The sequence below is a fragment of the Mustelus asterias genome, chromosome 25 (assembly GCF_964213995.1).
Source record: "Mustelus asterias chromosome 25, sMusAst1.hap1.1, whole genome shotgun sequence".
NCBI classification, from domain to species: Eukaryota; Metazoa; Chordata; class Chondrichthyes; order Carcharhiniformes; family Triakidae; genus Mustelus; species Mustelus asterias.
In genome coordinates, this window is record NC_135825.1 from 18,866,586 (window position 1) to 18,892,954 (window position 26,369).

The window sequence follows — 26,369 nt, forward strand, 5'->3', positions numbered from 1 at the left end:
GATGGATGAAGATAATGATTTATTTTTGGTGGGTCTCAGTTGAGATAAATGATGGCCAGGACACTGAGGGAAATTCTCTGCTCTTTTCCCAATAGCGTCCTGAGATCTTTTACATTAATCTGAACAGGCCTGACAACACATCAGAAAAACAGCAGCTCTGGCAGTGAAGCACTCCCTCAGTATGTGGACTGTCAGCCTAGATTTATGCTAAAGTTTTACATTTGGGCCTCAACTCACAATCTTATGACTCAACAGCAAGGCTGCTAGCACTGAGTCAAACTGAACGTTCAAGCAGTAGCGAATTAATTGTAAGGTCATTCTATTTTTCATACTACTGGTCACTGAGACATTTCACTCTGAAATGGTGCAAACAAAATACATTTAACAATGAAAGATACAAATTCATTTATTCGCAATGTTGAATTTGTTTAATAAGATACATGACGCTGATACACAATTACAGAGTACAAAGTTGAGAAAAGCAATAATCACATATACATAAAGGACTCCATCCAGTACTCAATATTTGCATCTTCAAAAAAGGTACTAAAGTCATGTTATTGGCATAGTGTTGACTGGCACTTGGAGGGATGGGAATTGTATTTAACATCCCCGTCTTTCAATTTATCAGGTGAAGTACAAACTGAAATATGCCACTCTGTTCCTGTGTTTCCGAAATTCCTTGTCACTGGCAAGCTAAAAATAAAACAATTCTTTAAGTGTGTATTTTTAAAAAGTGCTTGTTTTCTTTCGCCACTTCTGAAAGCTCCGATTTAGGTATTGGACATAGCTGGTACCTTGCCGAAATGGTCATTGTTGTGTGAGTTTAGACAGCATTCGCAAATTACCTGACTATGGGCATGTAGCAGCTGAGCTTAATCCTTATCTGACATCCATGCACACAATTTTCTAACAGGACAGTGATCATGAAAGGAAACCGCAACTGTTTTCTTGTTTTCCTTGACCAGGTGTGTGAAGACAGTCATAGCATCACTTTGATATTCTAGATGTCGTTAAAAAAAGGGTATTATGAATTCCTTACCAGTATTATGAAAAGCATTCATAGAATCCCTACAGTGCAGAAGGAAGCCATTCAGCCCATCGAGTCTGCACCAACCACAATCCCACCCTGGGTAATTCCGTAACCTCACATATTTACCCTGCTAATCCCCCTGACACTAGGGATAATTTAGCATAGCCAATCAACCTAACTCGCACATCTTTGGACTGTGGGAGGAAACCGGAGCACCTGGAGGAAACCCACAAAGACATGGGGAGAATGTGCAAACTCCACACGGACAGTGACCCGAGGCTCGAATTGAACCCGGGCCCCTGGTGCTGTGAGGCAGCAGTGCTATCCACTGTGCCACCATGCCACATGCATTAAGGTAGACAAGCCCCCAGGACCTGATGGGATCTATCCTAGAGTACTGAGGGAGGTGAGGGAGGAAATTGCCGGGGCCTTGTATGAAATCTTTGTATCCTCTTTAGTCACAGGAGAGGTCCCAGGGGTCAGTAGAATAGCCAATATTGTTCCTTTGTTTCAGAAGGGCAACAGGGATAATCCGGGAAATTACAGGCCGGTGAGCCTTACATCAGTATTAGGCAAATTACTGGAGAAGATTCTTAGGGACAGGATTTACTCACATTTGGAAAGATATGAACTTATTAGCAATAGGCGGCATGGCTTTGTGTCGGGGAGGTCGTGTCTCACAAACATGACTGAGATTTTTGAGCAAATGACAAAGATGATTGATGAGGGCAGGGTGGTAGATGTGGTCTACATGGACTTTAGCAAGGCTTTTGACAAGGTCCCTTGTGGCAGGCTGATACAGAAGGTGAAGTCGCATGGGGTCCGCAGTGAGCTGGTTAATGAATACAGAACTGGCTTGGTCATAAGTGACAGAGTAGCTGTGGAATGGTGTTTTGCTGACTGGAGCTCTGTGATCAGTGGTGTTCTGCAGGGATCAGTACTGAGACCCCTGTTGTTAGTAATATATATAAATGATTTGGAGGAGAATGCAGGTGGTCTGATTAGTAAGTTGGCGGATGACACAAGAATTGAGGAAGCTGCAGATCGTGAGAAGGATTGCCAGAGGATATCGCAGGATATAGATAGGCTGGAGACTTAGGTGGAGAAATAGCAGATAAAATCTAACCCAGACAAATGCAAGGTGATTCATTTTGGAAGGTCTAGTATAGGAGAGAAGTATACAGCGAATGGCAGAAACCTTAGAAGTAAAACCCTTAGAAGCATTAACGCGCAGAGAATCTAGGCGTACAGGTCCAAAGTTCCCTGAAAGTGGCAACACAAGTGGATAAGGTGGTCAAGAAGGTATATGACATGCTTGCCTTCATTGGTCAGGGCATAGGGAATAAAAATTGACAAGTCATGTTGCAGCTATATAGAATTTTAGTTAGGCCACATTTGGAATATTGTGTACAGTTCTGCTTGCCAGATTACCAGAATGATATAGAGGCTTTGGGGAAGGTACCAAAAAGATTTACCAGGATGTTGCCTGGTTTGGAGGGTATTAGCTATGAGGAGAGATTGGACAAACATGGCTGAGGGGCGACCTGATAGAAGTTTACAAAATTATGAGAGGCATGGATCGTTGGAGACTTTTTTCCAAGGTAGAAATGTCAATTACTAGGGGGCATAGGTTTACAGTAAAAGAGGGAAAGTTTAACGGAGATGTGAGAGGAAATTTTTTACACAGAGGTAAATGCATGGAATGTGCTGCCAGAGGAGATAGTTAAAGCAGATACAATAGCAATGTTTAAGAGGCATCTTGACAGACAGATGAATAGGCAGGGAATAGAGGGATATGGACTGCATAGAGGCAAAAGGTCTTTAGTTTAGAAAAGCGTCATGTGTTGGCACAGTCTTGGTGAGCCAAAGGGCCTGTTCTTGTACCCTAAGGGTTCTGCCATTTACTGTATACTTCCATCCGTGGGCGGCATGGCAGCACAGTGGTTAGCACTGCTGCTTCACAGCTCCAGGGACCTGGGTTCGATTCCCGGCTTGGGTCACTGTCTGTGTGGAGTTTGCACATTCTCCTCGTGTCTGCATGGGTTTCCTCCGGGTGCTCCGGTTTCCTCCCACAGTCCAAAGATGTGCGGGTTAGGTTGATTGGTCATGCTAAAAATTGCCCTTAGTGTCCTGAGATGTGTAGGTTAGAGGGATTAGTAGGTAAATATATAGGGATATGGGGGTAGGGCTTGGGCGGGATTGTGGTCGCTGCAGACTTGATAGGCCGAATGGCCTCTTTCTGTACTGTAGGGTTTCTATGATTTCTATGATCCTGTATTAGACCTTCAAAAATGCATCACCTCACATTTGTCCGGATTTAATTCCATCTGCCATTTCTCTGTTCTTTGCTCTTTGTTCAATGGTCAATCAACCTAGCACAGGATCAAGCTCAATTTCCTGATCTGCATGGCTCAGTAATGTTTTGCTGGTGTATCACTGGTGAAACTATCAGGAAAGCGTTGCACATTATCTCAAGAGTATTACGCTTCTACTCTGAGTTACTGAAAAGTTACCAGCATTTTTAAATGATATTTCTTTGTTTTTTTTTAATTCACAAAGATACAAACAACTCTCCTGTAGTATTTGAACCACTAGTGACTCAGTTCAAAGGACATTCCTATTGATGTGGTAGGCGTACCTCAATTCTCAATGTTCGCCTTTTTGGAGCAGGAACCAAATTCCAGTCTGGAGAACCAAACTTCATCGGCCATGTGACCTGCCTGTTCCTTTGTTCATTAGGCTCATATGTACCAGGGCTACAAATACACAAAATTTTCCTTTTAGTCCTGGTTGCATAGATGAATCTAACATCAATTTAAAAAGGAATGATTAAATTCTGTGGATTGCAGTAAACCTGGAATTTTAAAAAAAGCTGCAGTTCAACCAAAACACAAGGCTATTTTTTAAAAGTAAAATTATTTTCATGTTTCCATTACCTTGCTTGGTTTGCATTTGGATTGTAGAGCTCTCAGTGTTTCCTGTTAGGTATGTCACAATGATGGGACCTGTGCACGAGTGATATTAATCTGTAATTTCACCAGCTGATCAAACATATATTAAACTGTTTAAAAAGGAGTTTTTGAAAATAAGAAAAGACGCTGATGTAAGATGGCTACCACAAGTCACCTGATGCCTGATGCTGAAAGTTAACTAGTTCTGGAAAGTTCCAATATTAATTACAATTCAGATATATCACAACATCTTCATGGAATTTTACATCTTCTGATGTAAAGAATTACTTCAAAAGATGAACTGAAATTGTATTGGGCCTCACATTTGCATTCATATATGGCTACCTTAAGTGAAAACAGAACGCCTATTAGGGCAATAGCTACATGGAAAGGTGTTCTTCCTATCTCTTCAAGATGAATAATGGATATTCCAAAGTTAATGGCTGGGACTTTACAGAATAATCACCTCAGCCATGAAACAAAAACCATGATCTATGCAGACATCAATTTAGAAAATACCTTCTCAAATCATTTTGGCAAGTGAGGTCATGTGACTGGAATAATCATTTTTGAAATGTATTTTAATACAGCACATAAGCTGCTAAGGAGTGGTGGGGGGGGGCGGGGTGGGAGGCGGTGTGGTGGGAACTGTCAGTGGGGCAGTAATAATATCAATTTAAGGCTCTTTCTCTATTTGAGTTAAAATTCAGCATAGAGATAAAGAATTTTTAATTGAAAGAACCTCAGGTGCAAAAATCATCGATTTTGGAAAAGAGAGATTACATTTTTTAAAATAAATAATCTCTGGCAATTTCAGTTTTAGATGGGCTTCAACTCCTGGAATCTCAGGGCCAATGTGGAGAAAGAACTCCCACAGCCACAGATACTAGCAAAGGACTCATAAACAGTGAACTCTGAAATATTTTATCTTTCAGCAGTGAATTTAATTTTTACCCAAAAAAAACTTCCTATTGTATAGCTTGTAATTCTGTGTGCTTGTGTGGGGAAGTGTATTGCGAAAGTCAGACACAGGTCTATCTTTTCAACATCTTTATCTGGGTGAGTTTTTAACTGAATAAAAATGAACCCCTTTTTGTTTGAAACTCAAGAATTTATCTGGTTAAGCACAATTAGGTAATACATTCATCCTCACCAAAAGCCTGTTACAGTCAGACTCGGAGGGAATCATTTTTGCCCCTCCTCATTGGCTGTATCAGGTATTTTGTTCTAACCACATGTGAAGGGGAGGTCATGTCTCACAAACTTGATCGGGTTTTTCGAGGAAGTGATGAAGATGATTGATGAGGGTAGGGCAGTGGATGTTGCCTACATGGACTTCAGTAAGGCCTTTGACAAGGTCCCTCATGGTAGACTGGTGCAGAAGGTGAAGTCGCATGGGATCAGAGGTGAGCTGGCAAGATGGATACAAAACTGGCTCGGTCAAAGAAGACAGAGGGTAGCAGTGGAAGGATGCATTTCTGAATGGAGGGCTGTGACAAGTGGTGTTTCTCAGGGATCAGTGCTGGGACCTTTGCTGTTTGTAATATATATAAATGATTTGGAGGAAAATGTAACTGGATTGATTTGTAAGTTTGCGGATGACACAAAGGTTGGTGGATTTGTGGATGGCGATGAGGAACATGAGAGGATACAGCAGGATATAGATCAGTTGGAGACTTGAGCGGAGAGATGGCAGATGGAGTTTAATCCGGACAAATGTGAGGTAATGCATTTTGGAAGGTCTAATACAGATAGGAAATATACAGTAAATGGCAGAACCCTTAAGAATATTGATAGGCAAAGGGATCTGGGTGTACAGGTACACAGGCCACTGAAAGTGGCAATGCAAGTGGAGAAGGTAGTCAAGAAGGCATATAGCATGCTTGCCTTCATCGGCCGGGGTATTGAGTTTAAAAATTAGCAAGTCATGAAGCAGCTTTATAGAACCTTAGTTAGGTCGCACTTGGAATATAGTGTTCAATTCTGGTCGCCACACCACCAGAAGGATGTGGAGGCTTTGGAGAGGGTACAGAAAAGATTTACCAGGATGTTGCCTGGTATGGAGGGCATTAGCTATGAGGAGAGATTGGAGAAACTTGGTTTGTTCTCACTGGAGCGACGGAGGTTGAGGGGAGACCTGATAGAAGTCTACAAGATTATGAGAGGCATGGACAGAGTGGATAGTCAGAAGCTTTTTCCCAGGGTGGAAGAGTCAATTAAGAGGGGGCATAGGTTTAAGGTGCAAGGGGCAAGGTTTAAAGGAGATGTACGAGGCAGATTTTTTACACAGCGAGTAGTGGGTGCCTGGAATTCGTTGCCGGGGAAGGTAGTGGAAGCGGATACAGTAGTGACTTTTAAGGGGCGTCTTGACAAGTACATGAATAGGATGGGAATAGAGGGATATGGTCCCCGGAAGGGTCGTGGGTTTTAGTTAAGTCGGGCAGCATGGTCGGTGCAGGCTTGGAGGGCCGAAGGGCCTGTTCCTGTGCTGTAATTTTCTTTGTTCTTTGTTCGCATCAACATTCGGGAAATATTGATCTGACAAACTGAGAGGAGCCATTTAACAGAAATATAATTCATAAGTCTGAGTATGAAATCTGAGTATATTAAAAATAGTTCCCCTCCAAAGATAAGGTTTTCAGGTACAGAAGCGATGATCATGCAATCACTTTATGACACCATTGCTAGAATACAATTCTAGATTAGAGGGGCTTTAGATTGGTTCCATTAGTCGGCGCAACATCGAGGGCCGAAGGGCCTGTACTGCGCCGTAATTTTCTATGTTCTAAAATGGACTTGGATCTGGCTCATGACTTTTAATTCCACTAAAACTAAAATGGAAGCAACTCCAGGAAGCAGTAGAAGATGGTTTCACACCTCACAGATGTCCACAGCAATGCTAAGCTTATAAAGTTGCCCAGCAAGTCAAATGAATTTTGAATGTTTTCAACGTTAGCAAAGAGTCAATTCCCCCATTCCTGACATCTGGCTGCATTATAAAACAAACAACTACACTAAATCTCTGATCAAGAGTTATGCAGAAGACAGGTACATAACTCCAGTCAGTGGCTTCTGGACCAGATTTCATAGTTTCTGTCTGAGACTTGAATCTGGAGTAAGCCAGCCGGGGGCGACACAGTAGCACAATGGTTAGCACTGCTGCTTCACAACACCAGAGACCCAGATTCGATTCCCAGCTTGGGTCACTGTCTGTGTAGAGTTTGCGTGTTCTCCCTATGTCTGCGTGGGTTTCCTCCAGGTGCTCCAGTTTCCTCTTGCATTCGGACTGGTTAGGTGCATTGACCCGAACAGGTGTTGGAGTGTGGTGACTCGGGGAATTTCACAGTAACTTCATTGCAATGTTAATGTAAGCCTTACTTATGACTAATAAATAAACTTTAACAGAGGATTACTGAATTAAACTAGACTGTTATTTTTCCACTGATGAATTGTCATCTGGTTGTGGGCCTTTGGAATTTTCTTCCTCAAAAGGCAGTGGAGGCAGAGTCTTTGAATATTTTTTAAGGCAAGTGAGATATATTCTTGATAAGCAAGGGGGTTTCAGGTTATTGGGGGTAGGCAAGAATAAGGAATTGAGATTAAAATCAGATCAGCCATGATCTTATTGAATGGCGAAGCAGGTTCGAGAGATTGAGTAGCTTACTGCTCCTAATTTGCATGTTCATAAACTTCCACTTTTTATATCAGAAACGTTAATATTTAGTATCACACACAAACAACATGGAATAAATAGATTGTTCATCATTATCACTAGAACAAAAGTCACAAGCAAATAAGCAATTCACTAATTCCAAGAAACTACCATTATATTATAGAATTTACTTCATCTTTTTTTAAAATTCTTTTACGGGACATGTGTGTCATTGGCTGGGTCCGCATTTATTGCCCATCCCTAGTTGCACTTTGAAGACTTAAAACATTTGAAGACTTACAAGAGATATATTTTTGAGACACCATGGGGATTTTTAATTTTTTATTCATGGGAGTGATGTGTTTCTGTAATGTCATCTTGGATTTAGATCACAGTTTACATCATTTGATCTTTGCTCTCAACTTACGTGTCACCATTTGAACTTCTCATTGAGACAATAGGCAGTTTTCATTTTCTGTAGCTGCGTTGTGAACTTGACAAATTTTGTAGTGACTCCGGAATGATATTGTACAGATCATTCAATAGCTTTTAATTTTCAAAGCTAGTCTGACCATTGATTGTATTCAGTGTAGCTGTCTTACCATCACGACACGGTGGCACAGTGGTCAGCACTGCTGCCTCACAATGTCAGGGACCAGGGTTTAATCCCAGCCTTGGGTGACTGTGGGGAGTTTGCACGCTTTCCCCGTGTCTGCATGGATTTCCTCCAGATGCTCCAGTTTTCTCGCACAGTCCAAAGATGTGTGAGTTAGGTTGATTGGCCATGCTAAAATTGACTCTTATTATCAGGGGGATTAGCAGGATAAACACATGAGGTTATGGGAATAACCGGGGGGGGGACTGTTGTCCGTGCAGGCTAGATGGGCCGACTGGCCTCCTTCTGCACTGTAGAGATTCTATGATCTCTTATTAAATATTCTTATACATTTTTTCTAGAAGTTTAAAGCACATGAATAGGATAGGAATGGAGGGATATGGTCCCCGAAAGGGTAGGGGGTTTTAGTTAAGTCAGGCAGCATGATCGGTGCAGGCTTGGAGAGCCGAAGGGCCTGTTCCTGTGCTGTGATTTTCTTTGTTCACACAGATTCCCCCTTTGCTCATAAAACCAGGAACAGTTGCTGGCCTATTATTCAAGTAACAGCTGAAAATTTTGCCCTGAGGTAAGTCACCCAAGGAACTGAAGCATTCTCCGTTAGCACTGAACAAAGAATCAATTTTGAACTGCAAAGTAAACCAGATACAATGTAAAACTTTTGGTTTATTCTCAAAAGGTGAGGGAAGCCTTTCCACCAATGTCTTGAATGTTTGAGTTATTGATGTTATTGATACCAAATAAAAACCCCAAAATTATCACAAATAAGTATGACACATGGAAAATAGGAAAAATTCAGCAGTACTCATGATAGGGCCCAGGTCCACTTAAGGGACCTGTCCTCTGATTGAGACCCTCTCCCCTCAGTGTAACCTTTAGAAATCATTGCTGCTTAATGCCTTAATTAATTGTTTCTTATCACTTTCCCACATCAGGTCTTGTGCATAAAAATCAAGGCAAACACTTCAGTGCCACATGGAGGCGGTGCTGCACTGTCAGAGATAGCAGGCAAAGTTCTCCGGTCTTCCAGCCATGTGTTTCCTGCCGGCAGGAGGTGGCGCATTGTTTGCTCGCAGCAGGATTCTCTGGTCCCACCGCTGTCAACGGGAACTCCCACTGATGTCACCCCATGTTGGCAGGAAACCCGCAGGCGGGTCTGTGCTGCTGGCGGGACTGGAGAATCCCGCCAGTGTGAACGGCTGGAGAATTCAGATGTGACATGACACTGAGGGCCCATCAGCTGACTTGGGTGGATGTTAAAGGTCCCATGCCAAGATTTTGTAAAGTTTTTAAGTTTATTTATTAGTATCACAACTAGGTTTACATTAACACTGCAATGAAGTTACTGTAAAAATCCCCTAGTCGCTACACTCCAGCGCCTGTTCGGGGACACTGAGGGAGAATTTAACATGGTCAATGCACCTAACCAGCATGTCTTTCAGATTGTGGGAGGAAACAGGAGCACCCGGAGGAAACCCATGCAGACACAGGGAGAACATGCTCACAGACAGTGACTCAAGCTGGGAATTGAACCCGGGTCCTTGGCGCTGTGAGGCTGCAGTGCTAACCATTGTGTCACCATGCCACCCAGAGCAGGGGAGTTATCTCTGGTATCCCAGTCAATATTTATCCCTCAACCAACATCAAAAAAACAGATCATTATCACATTGCTCTTGGTGGCAGTTTTCTGCATGCAAATTTGATTGCTGTGTCTCCTATATTTTACAGCAATGATTACAATTCAAAAGTAGTAAATTGGCTATAAGCTCTTTGAAATGTCCAAAAGTTGTGAAAAACGCTATATTATAAGTGCATGTCTATTTTTTCTGGGTCATGACTGATGGCAAAGGGAGTTCTGAAAAAAAATGGAGCTAACAAACACACAGAGAAAGCACACAGAGCTCCTTGGTGATAGACATAAATAATGGCACTGCTCCTGATTGTGATACTTCACAGAAGTAAACCTGGGATACACCATAACAAATCAACATCTGTTCTTTGGGGATTATAGACAAACTAAGAATTTACCATGCACTTACACACAGACCAGACACACACACACATGCCATCCAGTGGCCAATATCTGTATTTCACTTCCCCTGCTTCCTTATTTCATGTTGGTGTGGAGTTGCCGGCGTTGGACTGGGGTCGGCACAGTAAGTGGTATCACAACACCAGGTTAAAGTCCAACAGGTTTATTTGGTAGCATGAGCTTTCGGAGCGTTGCCCCTTCATCAGGTGAGGGGCAACGCTCCGAAAGCTCATGCTACCAAATAAACCTGTTGGACTTTAACCTGGTGTTGTGATACTACTTATTTATTTCATATCGTAAAGAGGCCACTCTTTTGCTGGAGCAGGTCATCTCAGGGGCTGTCCTGTTACTTAAACTTGTTCGCGTGTGTTTAGGTTTTACTCTTTTTTTTGTCTGCAACATTGTTGAAAGTATGAGGCGGTAAAGGCGGTTAAAGCAACAGTGCATCGGGGACAAAAACAGAAAATGCTGGAAAATCTCAGTAGGTCTGACAGCATCTGTGGAGAGAGAATAGAGCCAACGTTTCGGGTCTGGCTGACCCTTCGTCAGAGTTGAAGACAACTGGAAATAGGATGAGATTTATACTGCTGTAGGAGGAAGGTGGGGGTGAGGGGTGGAGCAGTAGAAGCTGGATAGACGGCCAATGATAGATGGAGGCAAGAGAGAGATTGACAAAGATGTCATGGGCAAAAAGACAAAGGGAATGTGGATGGTGGCGATCATGGCTATTAGTGACACATTAAGAGATCAGACTGTGTTGATGGCAAAACAAAGGTAAGCAGTGTGACAAAGGACAACCTGGAAAACGTAATAGATGACCCAAGTGAGATGGGGTGGGGCAGACGAGACAATAGTAAAGGAAAAAAGATGGAAAGCGGAGTAAAGAAAAGGGAAATGGTAAAATGAATAAATGGAAGAAATGAAAAAGAAAATATGGATGGGAATGGGGTGATGGTGGAGGAGAGAGTTGACAGTCTGAAATTGTTGAACTCAATGTTAAGTCCAGAAGGCTGTGCTTAATCGGAAGATGAGATGCTGTTCCTCCAATTTGCGTTGGGCTTCACTGGAACATTGCAGCTGGCCAAGGATAGACATGTGAACATGAGAGCAGAATGGTGTGTTAAAATGGCAAGCGACAGGAAGGTCTGGATCCTGCTTGCGGACAAACCAAAGGTGTTCTGCAAAGTGATCACCCAGTCTGTGTTTAATCTCTACAATGTAGAGTAGACTGCATTGGGAGTGGCAAATGCAATAGACCAAATTAAAGGAGGTGCATGTGAAGCACTGCTTCATTTGAAAAGAGTGTTTAGGTGCTTGGATCAGGCAGGAGGTAAAAGGGCAGGTGTTGCACCTTCTGCACTTGCAAGGGAAGGTGCCATGAGAAGGGGGTGAGGTGTTAGGTTTGGTGAAGGAGTAGAACAGGGTGTCCAGGAGGAATGGTCCCTGCGGAATGCTGACAGGGAGGTGAGGAGAAGATGTGTTTGGTAGTGGCATCATGTTGGTGTTGGCGGAAATGACAGAGGATGATCCTTTGAATGCGGAGTCTGGTGGGGTGAAAAGTGAGGACAAGAGGCTTCTGGGAGGGAGGGGACGAGGTGAAAGAAGTGGCACTGGAGATGGGTCGGAAACAGTTGAGAGCCCTGTCACCTATAGTCGATGGGAAATCATGATTAAGGAAGAAAGAAAACATGTCAGCAGTGCCATTTTGGAAAGTGGCATCATCGGAACAGATGCAACAGAGGCGGAGGAACTGAGAGAATGGGATGGAGGCCTTACAGAATGTGGGGTGTGAAGAGCTGTTGTCAAGGTAGCTGTGGGAGTCAGTGGACTTGTAATGGATATAGTGGACAGTCTATCACCAGAAATGGAGACAGAGAGGTCAGGGAAGGGAGGGAAAGTGTGAGAGAAGGACCATGTGTAGGTGAAATTGATAAATTTTTCCAGGTCCAGATGAGATCGATGTACAGGTAAAAGAGTTGTGGGAGGGGGTCAGAGTAGGATTGGAACAAGGAATGTTCCAAATACCCCATAAAGTGATAGGCAAACCCAGGACGAAATGTCTGAGAGTTGGCGCTCAGCCTCTGTGAGGTAGAGGTCAGTACGCCAGACAACTACAGCACCAATCTTGTTGGTGGGTTTGACAACAAAGTCAGGGTTGGACCTGAGAAAGCGAAGCGCAGTAAGTTCAGACGGAGACAAGTTAGAGTGGGTGAGAGGAATAGAGAACCAGTGCATGTGGGACCTTGGCAAACAACAGAAGAAATAGAGTATCTCCATCATCAATAAATTGACAAATAAACAGGAAGATCTGAGAAGGAGGGTGAATTTGTGAATAAACGGAATGCATTCAATGTCAAATGAGATACAGAAGGAGGAATAAGGAGAGCGAAAAAGGATTGGATTAAGGGAAAAAAAGCAGAAAAGGAAAAACGAAATAATTAAAAAGGACAGTTTTACAATTCACAATGTAAAGGAATGAGTCTCCACACTTGAAATTGATTATTTTCTAGGCAAGAGGGATTGATTAGCAGTCATGAATAAATATTAAATTGTTCAGCAGTTACTTCACTTTCAATGACTAAACCTAACTTTCTATGGTGAATTTAACAAATAATTACTGTGCAAATGAAAATCACTGCAGAAAAATGTTCAAGAGACTAAGTTCCAGTGAGGGAAGGATTGGGGGATATCATAGAAATGTTGAACAGGTGAGATTGAAAACAAGCTTGTTGGAGCAACTAGCACTTACCTGCAGCTAAAATGTTTCTTGCTATATATTGATAGCTGGTACTAGTGAAAGGTCTAACCTTACACATTAGAATAAATGACAAAGTAATTCATTCATCTTTCTCAAGTAAATGGTCCATGGGGAAATTCTGGTATTGACAACTTGAAGAAGTGCATTACTTTAGGCTTAAGATTCAATCTGGCAACCTTGTCGCTAAGAGTAACAGAGCTCCTACCCCACATTTACCACCAGCCACCAACCAAACCCCAACCAGACAATGTTCTGGAGGAGGATGCTATGGAGAAAGTTCCCCTAATCTAAACAGGCAGGTGACGCAGATGAGGAATCAGCACTTCTCCAATAGGCGGTAAGAAAACTAAAGTCCTGGTAGCCTTCTAGAAACCAGCTTGCTCAGTATCACCTCTCCATCAAATATCAACTAGGGAAGATTTGTTATCACAGAGAAAAAGCTTCTTTTAAGATTTATCCATAAACTTACACAAGCTGACTGTGGCTAAAATGTAGGTATAATTATCATATTTCATGGGAAGAATAATAAAGTAGACATACCCTGATACATAGAAAGAACCAGTAAGGTGAAAACAGTAATTTGCATTTAGGCAGCACCTTAAACAAAGAAAAACAGCCAAGGTACAGAAGGCATAATCAAACACTTGGATACTGAGCCAAAGACTAAGGTATTGGAAGGGGTGATCAGAAATGTGGCCACAGAGATAGGCTTTATGCGGGAGGAAGCAGAGGGAGAGTGAGATAGTGAGGCAGATGTTTTAGGGAGAAAATTCTAGACCATGACAGAAGGCATGGCCACCATTGGTGGGAGTGAAGGTGAGGAGTGGTGTACAAGAGATCAGAATCAGAGGAACAGAGGATTTGAGAGGCTATCAAGCTAGAAAAGATTACAGAGATAGAGGGTTGGACTTTACAGACCCCACCGGCATATTTCAAGCTGGTGATGGGGAGGGGAGAGGTGGGGGGTGGGGGAGAATGGTTGTTCATAAAATAAAGCATGTGGCTTTCCCATTGCCTTCCTGCACACCCCTGACCTGTTCCCTCAATTTATGGTAACCGAGGAAAGCTTTGGGCTTTCTGAGGGCCTTAAATGGACAATTAAAGGCCACTTAAGGGTCTCATTCTACCTCCACCTCTATTTTACCTACATTAGGAGAAGGTGGAAGCCCAGCAGCTTTCATTGTGTGGGCTGCTGAGGGGAAAAAGGAGGGGTCTTCATTTGATGGGGAGGAGGGGATTTCCTCAAAAGTTCATACCCCCTTTAACTATTTCCCACCCATACCTCACCCTACATCCCCAACCTATCCCCAGCCTCTCAAAGCAGGTTCCCCTCACTGCCTCAATTACCTTGAAGTCCGAACTTCATCACTTCCTCTTTGGGACTGTCTGTTGCACCAGCAATGGTTGTCACACAAACCTGATACTGTTAGGACTTCAAGAGCTGGTAACCAGGCTGGTAACCAGAGCCAGCAGTTCTCAAAGACTGGGAATTCCTCCCAGGCAGGGGTGGAAGCCTTACCCTGAACAATTGAGGCTGCTCCCGGCATCAAATGACTGTGGGGCAAGCCAAACTTTAGGTGGGCTGGCTGATGACTGATTTTTCAGTCAGGGAGGAGGGCATAGGGAATACAGCCCCTCGTAAAATCCAATCCAGGGAGGGAAGAGGCAATGGAGGATATTTAAACTTGGGGATAAAACCTTTAAATGCACTGAAGTGCCAGAAACCGATGTAAGTCAGGAAGGACAGGGATGATAGGTGAGCAGGACCTGGTGTGGTACAGTACGCAAGTTGTAGAGTCTGCAATAAGCTAGGGTTTACAGAGAATGAAGAATGTGAGGGAGTGAATGACGCCATTGTATCTGGAGATGACAGAAGATTTGGAAAACATTTTAAGAATAGGAAAGCAGATGGGAAATGAAAAGGTCAGTAGCTAGTAAGCATCATTCTATCTTTTGATAGTTTTACATACCCGGGAACCACCAATTTATTCAATGAAATCGGTCTAGTCCTTGGAGTTGTAGAACCAAATGGGGCACTTGATGGTTTGAAAATCTGATCTTTTCCAAATTTTCTCTGATATAGTGCTGGACCAGGCGATGTACTCAGCTGTTGAGAGCAGGTTGAAAAAAAAACAACAGAAATACATTTCACAAAATGGCAGCACAGACAAATGAAGAGTAAAGACAAGAAGGAAGGAGGTAGGAGAAGACCAAATGAAAATAAAGAGAATGAAATAACCACAAGAAAGAGACAGAAGAAATGATACAGAGAAAACCGTAATGTGGGTAAAAGTGTAAAAACATTATAGGTGAAGAATGAATAAACATTGATTAGATAAGTTACAAGTAGTTGATGACTCAAAAATAGGTAGGACAGTAAGTTATGAAAAGAACATATAGAGACTGCAAAAGGATATAGATAGGTTCAGTGAGTGGGCAAAGCTCTGGCAATTGGAATGTTTCTGGTCGATCAGTGCAGTGAGCTGGTGAGATTGCGTGCAAGGCCAAAAATCCAGTTCCTGCTGGACACCCTTTCTGGGTGCAAAGGCAACTTGATTAGGATCGATTAGCACGTTCAGGATGGCTTTTTCGGCCCTCCCAGACACTTACCCCCTCACCAGCCTGACCTCACGCATGTAAGAAGCACCACTGGTCTCCACCAGTAGAAACCAGGCATGATGGCTATGCTGGGGTGAGCAGTGCCCATCGGGCAGAGCTAGCCTGGCACTGCCTACCTAGCATCTTAGCAGTTTCCAGCTGGCACCCTGGCACTGCTCATCTAGCACCCTGGCACTGCCTACCTAGCACACTGGCAGTGCCTGGTTGGGCACCATAATGTGCCAGGGCAGTGCCAGGGGTGTGTGGCCTGTGTGGGATGTGGCCTAAGTGGGGTTGTGCCCTGTGGGTGGGCCCCATGAGTGTGGAGCCAGTGTGGGTGGGGCTATAACCAGGGTGCACAATAATGAGGGCTTATGTAGGGGAGGGGCTCAACAAGGTGGGGGTTATGCAAAGGGGGGTTTGCAGCTGGAGGGGCTTTGCAGGTGGGGCCTCTGGAAGGGTGATGGACTTTGCTACAGGGGCGCTGCAAGGGGGCAAAGGGTGGGGTTTTGCAAGGGGAGACTGTAGGGGGTCTGCCAGTGGACTCATCGGGAGGGTCCTGATGCCCCAGTACTGGCGACAAATGTTGATGTGGGAGGGAACATGCCACTGGTGATGGGTTGGGGGAGACCCGATATCCGTGGTGGTGGCGTTGGCGAGGGTGAGGGGGATGAGGGTGGTGAAAGGAGGTCTCTCAGTTCACTGAGAGATCGGGGCACCCTGTGCAATGGCACCAAAACACTCTGAAGCCAGTTTCCCCAGCGAGCTTAAGCTCTCTCCCCACCGCCCGTCCCTCCCCCTCCACCCCCCCTTCTCCCCCACCCCTCCCTTACTGATGCAAATCTCCCTGCTGTCAAATAGAGTGTGAGAAAATTGCAGTGCTAACAACAGGTGTGGAACATACCAGCTTATAGACTTTATGAACAGGATTTTCCGGCCGCACTCACCCCAAAACTGGAAAATCCACCTGAGGTCAACAGACCTTTGCATGGTCCACCTCCTCCCGCCCACTATAATTCCCATGGCGGGCAAGATGGGAAAATTCCCCCCATGACTTTCTTTTGGTTAACTTCCACCCAAATTGTCCATTTTGGCAGGAAGAATAAAAAAGGCATATGATTTAAAAAATGAAAGATTGCAGAACTCTGAGATGCAAAGGGATCTGGATGTTCTAGTGCATGAATCATTAGTATACAGATACAGCAAGTAATTAGGGAATTGGATACAAAAGTAGGGTACTTATGCTTTAGTTAAACAAAGGATTGGTGAGACACATCTGGAGTACTGTGTACTGGTATTGGTCTCCTTATTTTAGGAAGAATATAAATGCTTTGGAAGCAATTCAGAGAAGCTTTATTCGACTAATACCTGGAATGGGTGGGCTATATTATGAGGAAAGGTTGGACAGGCCAGGCTTGTATCCAGTGGAGTTTAGAAAAGTAAATGACGACTTGATTAAAACCTTTAAGATCCTGAGAGGTCTTGAGAGGGTGGATGTGGAGAGGATGTTTCCCCTTGTGGAGGAATCTAGAACTGAAGGTCACTATTCAAAAATCAGGGGTCGCCCATTGAAGACAGGGATAAGGAGAATTTTCTTCTCTCAGAGGGTTGTAAGTCTTTGGAACTCTCTCTTTCAAAAGTCAGTGAAAGCAAAGTCTTCGAATATTTTATAGAGCTGGATCTATTCATGATAAGCAAGGGGGTGAAAGGTTATTGAGGGTAGGCAGGAATGTGGAGTTGAAGTTACTGTCAGATCAGCCATGATCCTATTTAATGGGAGAGCAGGCTTGAGGGGCAGAGTGGCCTACTACTACTCCTTGTTCATATGGACATACGTAAGGATGCACTAAAAAGGATATTGATCAGGTAAGTGGCACGGTGGCACAGTGGTTAGCACTGCTGCCTCATAGCTCCAGGTTCAATCCCAGCTTTGGGTGACTTCTGTGTGAAGTTTGCATGTTCTCCCTGTGTCTGCATGGGTTTTCTCCGGGTGCTCTGGTTTTATCCCACAGTCCAAAGATGTGCGGGTTAGATGAATTGGCCATGGTTAAATTTCCCCTTGGTGTAGGAGTACAACATGCCATTGAGTGGCAGGACACAGGATGAGAGATACCCTTTGTAGCAGTTTTCTGACCTCAGAGAGGTGCAAATGAGATCAACTAAGGAGAAAGGAGACAATCAGTAGCTAAACCACTCCAACACACAGCATCAGCCTCAATAGCAGGATGGGCAGTATGTAAACCATAAAAACTTTTTTAAGCAATGGTCCACTATCATCATGAGTGAGAGATGGCTTCAAATTTTCTTTGGTTGAATGTTAGGGTTGAATGTTGTCACCCTCTGAGCCAACCATCTTCCACCCTTTCTTATAAAGGTTTGTTGTCAGATTGTATAACGGCCAATAAAATAGATATTACAAAAATTATGAGGAAATCTCTCTTTATTTGAATTTGCGCTGTGTGTTTTCTGGGTGGAGACCGAGGACTACAACTCCCAGCTTGCCCAGGGCTCTGACACAAGCGCAGAGCATGGCAGGGGGCTATGCCACCATATGCTCAGTTTTCGGATTTCAATCAGTAGCACACTTGGAGAGGGAGTGAAGAAGTGACCATGGAATGTGGGGAGATGGCGCAAAAAGTTGATCGGGTGTCCAGGGTTTTGGGGCACAAAAACAAGTCAACATGACAACTTAAGTCCAGGCTGGAGAAACCACGGGAGCGCAGCAGCTTGATTCTCAGAGCAGCTGTGGGGCGAGCACGTGGCTGAAAGGCAGTAGTTAATTACACCACAGGGAGTTGAGACTCAGAGAAGCCTGGGAGCAATGGCTTTTGTTAAATTGGTGCAATCGGGGAGTAGTGTCAGCTCACTGAAGATGAAGAATCAACAACTCAATGAGACCAAAGAAATACCCGTTCAAGGGTGCAGCCTTGTAAATCCAGTAGGACACAGTCACAGGAGAAGAGATTGAGCAAATAGGAAGCATGCAGTCATTAGGGCAGGCTGAGTTGGAGCTGTTGTTGAAGGAAAATCAGACACTAAATCCTCAAAAGAGAGGAGCTGAAATCCCTATGAGGAAATTAGAGGTAGAAGGACTTCAAACTCGCAATGATCACTTAAATCTGGGTGGGTTGCTGTCTTGGTTGTGACTGCCATTTGGTGCACAGTTTGTGGTTTGTGTTTGACTGCAGTTTGCCTGCTAATGCATGTTTACCTCGTGTTAATTCTTGGCGTTAGATATAAGATAGATAGTATTGACTGTTTGCTTTGTTGACCCTTGTATAATAAAAATTATTCTGTTTGTGTAAAACAATGGAATCCTGTGGCAGTATTCTTGTAGTAAATACCTGGGATTTCAAATTTCATTTATTTTAACAAAGTTTACTGGTTCTTAACCAGATTGTACCATATACACATTTATTATTTTTACTCCTAATTCGTAGCATACCTCAGGCATAAATCGATTTGCTGTCCTTGCTCCTAGCACATATCCTATTTTACTCTCTGGTTTCCTTTCTAGGTTATCAGTCAAACTGTCTTTCTGCAAAACAAAATGTAAATCAGAGACCAACTGAAGTGAATACTGTACTCAGATGCGGTAGCATAATAATTATGTTACTGGATTAATACACCAGAAGACGCCTGGACTAATAATCTGAAAAGGAGAGTTTAAATCACATCACGGGAATTTAAAGTTAGTGACTTAAATAAGCCTGGAATAAAAAACTAGCAGCTGGTAATAGTGACGAAGGAACTACCAGGTTGTTGGAAACACCTAAATGGTTCACTGTTGTTCTTTACAGAAAGGAATCTGCTAACCTTATCCAACCTGCCCAATTTGTGACTCTAAACCCATAGCAATGTAGTTGACTTTGAACTGTCTTCTGAAATGGCCTAGTAAGCCATTCATTTGCCACTACTAACTCCGCCAAGGTAATTAGTAATGGGCTGACTTTGCCAGCAATGCTCACATCGATGAACGAACAAACAAAACAACAGGATATGGCAATATGACAATGACTTGGATTCCAAACATAGTGCAATTGCTGACATTTTTAATAATATAAAATGTTTTAACAAGTCCAAATTTGTTCACGCCTTGGCAAGTATGAAGAGTCAAAGGCCTTTGCAATAATCTTCAAAGATTTGTCCATCGTCTTTAAAGACCAGCGTACTCTTCAATATATTAATAAGAAGTAATTTTGAAATTCATAGATTATGGGGATGAGACTTCCTCTGGTCACTCTGTGTAATAATGTTGAAAATAAGTTGCAAGGATTACTTGTGTTAATATCTCCAATTAACAGATTCTAATAATGTGTTTATGCTTTTGTCTTGTAAAAGCAGACAAGAGGAATATTCAAGTATTTCCAACATTTCTGTACAAAGCAGCCAAAGGAAGTTCATGCATAAGCACTCACAACTTTATTCATTTATTTTCTCAAAAAATTAGTTTTGTGAAACTTTGCTCTTTGCGCATGTGCTTTCAATATATTGCACCCGGTGTTGTATATGTACAGACTGATTAAGGGCTGAGTTGTGGGTTTTAGATTAGGGATTTAACCTAACATGAAAATGTCACATTACCCACTATAATCTGCTTCAATCATTAACCAAGTCTTCTCCAGCCCCCTGCCAGCTTACCTTATATATTAAAGAAGCATCACCTTTTATTCTAGCTAAAAGCATTCCATATGACTGGCAGAAAAGAGGGTACTTTGACTATTATCATTAAACCCATCTCCATTTTCCAGCAGTTGTAAGTATAGAATGCGAACATTTAAATTTACGATAATTCTCACAATTACATTTATTCTCTCAATGTATCACAACTGATGAAATAAAATAATAGCTTCATGCATACAAGATAAGTGTCATAGCGTCCAGGTCCACAATTTGGTGTTCCTCTTATTGGGGGAAATTCATTTCCATGTCTGTCTGGGGCCCAGTGAAGTGGAAACATCTTTCGATCGGGAACATCTGTTGGTAAATGCTTCTTTTTCACTAACAAAATTCAAGAGAAAACATGATCCAATAGACTCTAATGTTCAGAAACAGCAATTACTTCCAGTTACCAGTTCACATCAATGAAATGAAATTTCTGAATTATTTTAGCACCTTCTCTTCATATTAACAATGAGTTACTGGTATTTATATAGCATTTATATTGCACCTTCACAACCCCAGAATATCCCAAAGTACCTTACAGCCAATGAAGTACTTCTGAAGTATAGTTACCGTTTAATACAGGAAACATTTATGCAGAGAAAACTGTGTAGGAATACTGACCAGATGATTATTTTTTAGTGACACTCATTGATGGATAAATTTGTCCAGGACATCAGTGATAACTCCCCTGCTCCTCTTTGAATGGGATATTTTACCTGGGAGAATAGTTTCATGCCTCATGCAAAGGACGTGACTTCCAGTTCTCCCTCAGCACCAAACTGGAGCATCAGCCTGGCTTATTGTGCTCTAATCTCTGGATCCTGAATCCACAGACTTCTGACTCAGATGTGACAGTGCTACCAAATGAACCAAAACTAAACATAATATTGTCAATCTACCATAAATTTTTCACATATTTATAGATGGGCTAGTCCACAGGACCATAGAAAAGATACAGTACAGAAGGAGGCAATTTGGCCCATCTTGTCCATGTCAGCCCAATGATACCCAGATGCCCTTTCTAATCCCACCTTTTTGCACCTGGCCTATAGCTCTGAAGTTCACAGCACTAAGGTGCAGATCCAGATACTTTTTTATGAGTTAATGGTCTCTGCCTCCACCACCAACTTGGGCAGTGAATTCCAAACACACACTACCCTTTCCATTAAAAAGTTCTTCTTCATGTCCCCTCTACCCCTTCTGCCACTTATCTTGAATCTATGTCCCCTGGTTTTTAAATTCTCCACCTAGGGAAACAGTTCTTGCTGAGGGCACAGGGGCCCACAGCACAAAAAACAAACTGTCTTTAATTTGGAATTAATTTTACAGCCAGACACAGAGTGGCCAGGGAACAGCATGTTGGTGTCAGACTGAGACAGGAGTGATGTGTTTCCATGGTTTAGACTAAGGCAAATGGTTGAAGTAGAGTGTAGGAAGCATTTCACTTCACTATTTTACCTGACCAGATGTTTGATGCCAATACTAGGTGCCCAAAACTAACACTCAGCCTGAGCATTAGAAAATTCAGGGATTTTTTTAACTTAAAATTACCATCGAGAAATTAGTTAGCTGTCTATATCCTATCCCACAATGCTCACCCTATCTCCACTAACCTACAGAGACTGCTAGACCCCTCAGCACTATACTGAAAGTTCTCATCCTGGTAGGAACAGGAGAAAGCCATTCAGCCCCTTCAGCTTGTCTTGCAATTCAGTCAGTTAGTGGTTGATCTGCATGTTACAGAATCATAGTGCAGTACCCAGCCAGCCAAAGACTGGCTGGGTACTGCTTTAGTTCAAAAGAAGTGGGACAACATTTTACCACCTGCATGATTCTGTGAATAATATTTTGAGAAAACCACAAGCTTTTTAATACTCTCGAAAGGCATGAATGAAGAACTTGTCGTATAAGGAATGGTTGAGGACACTGGGTCTGTAATCATTGGAGTTTAAAAGGATGAGGGGGGATCTTATTGAAACTGACAGGATACTGCGAGGCCTGGATAGAGTGGACGTGGAGAGGATGTTTCTACTAGTAGAAAAAATTAGAACCAGAGGGCACAACCTCAAGCTAAAGGGACGATCCTTTAAGGGAGGAATTTCTTCAGCCAGAGAGTGGTGAATCTGTGGAAGTCTTTGCTGCAGAAGGCTGTGGAGGCCAAGTCATTGAGTTTCTTTAAGACAGAGATGGGTTCTTGATTAATAAGAGGATCAGGGGTTATGGAGAAAAGGCAGGAGAGTGGGGATGAGAAAAATATCAGCCATGATTGAATGGCAAAGCAGACCCGATGGGCCGAGTGGCCTAATTCTGCTCCCATGTCTTATGGTCTTATGGCATACAGTTTAATTATAAAATTCAATTGTTATAATTATAAAATTCAATTATTAATCTTTAGTTTTCATTCTAATTATCTTCCCGTACCTATGGTTCACTAAGGCAGACTTTTATCTGTTTCCTGAGCTAGAAATTCCCGGAACTGGTCGCTAGTCTTTCGCCAAGGTCTTATAGCTTGAGGGGCACCGACTCAATACCAAGTGTGGCTGACCAGGTGTCTCTCCCGCTCTTAACATCAGCCAATTGCATGTTTGGAAGGATTTGCAGGTTGATATTCTGATGATGGGTCATCCTGACTCGAGACATTAGCTTTATTCCCTCTCCACAGATGCTGCTAGACCTGCTGAGATTTTCCAACATTTTCTGTTTTTGTTACAGATTTCAGCATCCGCAGTAACTTGCCTTTATGTTATGATACTCAACCTGTTGGACCACATTATGAACACACCCTCCTTGCCATCAAGTCCAGGGGTAGGACTCGGACCCGGAGTTTCTGATTCAAAGGCTCGGACACAACCCACTGCACCAGAAGACCTCCTCTTCTTTAGTTTAGAAAAGGTTAATGTTTTGAACAGTTGTATTGATATATAAAGGTAATGCATTTTATTTTATTAAGAGCCATATTGTAGTGGCACATTGGTTAGCACTGCTGCCTCATAGCGAAAGAGACCCGGGTTTGATTCCTGGCTTGGGTCACAGTCTGTGTGGAGTTTGCACATTCTCCCCGTGTCTGCGTGGGTTTCCTCCGGGCGCTCCAGTTTCCTCACACAGTCTAAAGATATGCAGGTTAAGTGAATTGGCCATGATAAATTCTCCCTCAGTGTACCCGAATAGACGTCGGAGTGTGGCGACTAGGGGATTTTCACGGTAACTTAATTGCATTGTTAATGTAAGCCTACTTGTGACTAATAAATAAATAACTTTATTGTGTTGCTATATTATTCACAAAGACCTAGGAATTAAATGTTAAGACATGTCCAAGTTGCCACATTTATTGCTCCATTGTAGTCAGGCTGGTGTGACAATGTATCAGCCCACCAGCCACATAGAGATCTGTAAGAAATGCACAGCATTTTGAGTCTAAAAAGTGTGATTATTTTGAATTAATGGGAATCAGAACACAGATTGATTCCTGGGATGAAGGGAGATTGAGCAGTTTAGGACTATATCCTCTCGCATTTAGAAGAATGAGGGGAGATCTAATTGAGGTATACACAATGCTAAAGGCAATTGACAAGATAGGGTAGAGCAGATGTTTCCCCTTGTTGGACATTCTAGAATGAGAGGCCATAGTTTTAGGCAAAGGGGTGGCAGATTTAAAACAGAAGTGAGGGATTACTTCACGTAAAGGGTCATGAATCTGTGGAATTCTCTAACCCAGAGTGGAGTGGACGCCAGAACACTAAACAAATTTAAGGTGGAGATAGGTAGGTTTTTAATTAGTAGTGGGATGAAGGGTTATGGGGAGTGGACAAAAAGGAGATGAGGCCAAAATAGGATCTGTCATGATTGTATTGAATGGTGGAGCAGGTTTGAGGGGTTGAATTGCCGACTGCTGCTCCTAATTCAACATTGCCTGAAAGAATGGCGGAAGCTGACTCAATGGTAACTTTCAATGGTGAATTGAATATGTGCTTCCAAATTATATTTTTTTAAATGGAGAAAAAGTGGTACTAATCCATTAGCTGTTTCAAAGGGCTAGTACTGATTCGATGGGCCACTGGCTCCTGTACTCAGAAGATTCTGTCAGTGATATTGCTTAACAAACCCCACCAGCGCAAAATCCAGCACTCCCAAAATTATAAACAAAGAATTGATTCATTTGAATCGACCCTGGAAGGATGATTAAATTCCAGTCAACACTTATCAGCAAACTATAGGTTTCCCAGCTCCTCAATGTCCCGCAGACATGTCGCAGCAAACCTTTCACCAAATTAAACCTTCATTGTACCGAAACCCTGCACCGACACTCACTGCTGCTCCTGCTGTCTGCCATGATGTCCCCCTGTCTGTGCAGCAGCCGCGGGTGTATCACTTTGACCAGCTCACCTGTCCATAGCGGCACCATGCCGAGAGTTGTTACTTCCGTTGCTAGGGTTACCCAGTGTTTTCATGGAACCGCCAGCAGCACGCATGCGCTCCGGTTTTCCAGCCCAACCTGTTTCAGTAACAAGAACATGAATTCTCTCCCTTCCCCTCCTCTCCCTCTCCCCTCCCATTCCTCTCCTTCACTCCTCCCCCTCCTCTCCCTCACTCCTCCCCCTCCTCTCCCTCACTCCTCCCCCTCCTCTCCCTCACTCCTCCCTCTCCCTCCTTCCCCCACTCCTCCCTCTCCCTCCTTCCCCCACTCCTCCCTCTCCCTCACTCCTCCCTCTCCCTCCTTCCCCCACTCCTCCCTCTCCCTTACACTCCCCAGCCTCAATCCTCCCTCTCTTCTCCTATACCTTCCCACTTCTCCCCTTCCCTCCTGCTCTTCGCCCTTTCCTCCCACTCTTCCCCCTTTCCTCCCACTCTTCCCCCTTTCCTCCCACTCCCCTCCTTCCTCCCACTCTCCTCTTTGTCCCCTCCCATTCCTCCCTCTCCCTCCCACTCGTCCCTCTCCTCCCTCTCCCTCCCACTCCTCCCTCTCCTCCCTCTCCCTCCCACTCCTCCCTCTCCCTCCCACTCCTCCCTCTCCCTCCCACTCCTCCCTCTCCCTCCCACTCCTCCCTCTCCCTCCCACTTCTGTCCCTCACTCCTCCCACTCACTTCCTTGCTCCCCTCCCCTCCTCTCGTACTCCCCTCTGCTCTTCCCTCTCGCTCCTCTCCCCTCTTCCTCCTCTCCCCTCTTCCCTCTCATACCTCTCTCTCCTCTTCCCTCCAACTTCACCCACCACTTTATTAATCCCTTATAAACAGCATGACAGTCAAAAACATGGTGTGAATGACGAAGCAGCGAAGGGAAAATGTTAATGCACTTTCCACTTGCTTAGACATTTGTAATTACATCACAAAATGAAACAGCACAAATGAGGCCATTCAGTCCATCGTACCTGTGCCAGCTCTTTAAAACACCTACTCAAATAATCCCACTACCCATGTAATGGTGATGGTTAAATTCTGTACATGGAAGGAATTTTGGATTAAAGCACAGGGCGGGTCACACTGACATATTAAGGACAGCAAATAAAAACAAGGCGTGCAGGAAGAGCTTTCATTTTTACATAAAGGGTGAAAAGTCTGTGAAACGGATTTTGGAATATGTTCCTGCACAATATATCACTCTGAGTTTCAAAAGGAAACTAGACTGATTATTGTCATTGAATATGGTTCAGGATTATTAGAAATAACAAAGGGAAGACAGTGGATATGTGGGTCAGGTGAGATTAAAATCCTCTCCTGTTTGAAACTATTAGGTTACATTAGCTTACTAGATGTGAGAGAAACATTGGTTTACAATGTATAGAAGACAATCCTGTTCTGAACTAAACGTGTCAGAAAAGATAGAACAGCAAAAAGAGCCTTCCAGAAATAATAAATAGTCGGACCAGTGCAAACACCAGAACATCCTTTGCTTTGATACTTTACTCATGGGACAAATGACAAATAAGGAGCTCACGTTGAGGAATGTGAGGAAATAAAGTCAGATGTCCATTATTGAAAAATAGCAGTTGAGAGCACATGAAAAATCGAATGGAGGAAAAAAAAATTAATTCAATCCATGAACTTGTCCCTTTGCTGGTCTGATTCGCCC

At 43.3% G+C, this 26,369-nt stretch overlaps 1 protein-coding gene across 1 annotated transcript; it reads right to left on the minus strand.

The window, feature by feature from the left end:
* Nucleotides 1-614: 614 nt before the first annotated feature.
* Nucleotides 615-24,713, minus strand: LOC144511731 (ciliary microtubule-associated protein 3-like). Its single transcript, XM_078241955.1, has 6 exons — nucleotides 24,686-24,713; nucleotides 20,499-20,638; nucleotides 19,083-19,175; nucleotides 15,010-15,146; nucleotides 3,672-3,789; nucleotides 615-696 (listed from the first exon to the last, which is right to left on the minus strand). Exons 1-6 carry the CDS (start codon nucleotides 24,702-24,704, stop codon nucleotides 628-630), a joined length of 576 nt encoding a protein of 191 aa, XP_078098081.1. The 5' UTR covers nucleotides 24,705-24,713; the 3' UTR covers nucleotides 615-627.
* Nucleotides 24,714-26,369: the final 1,656 nt, after the last annotated feature.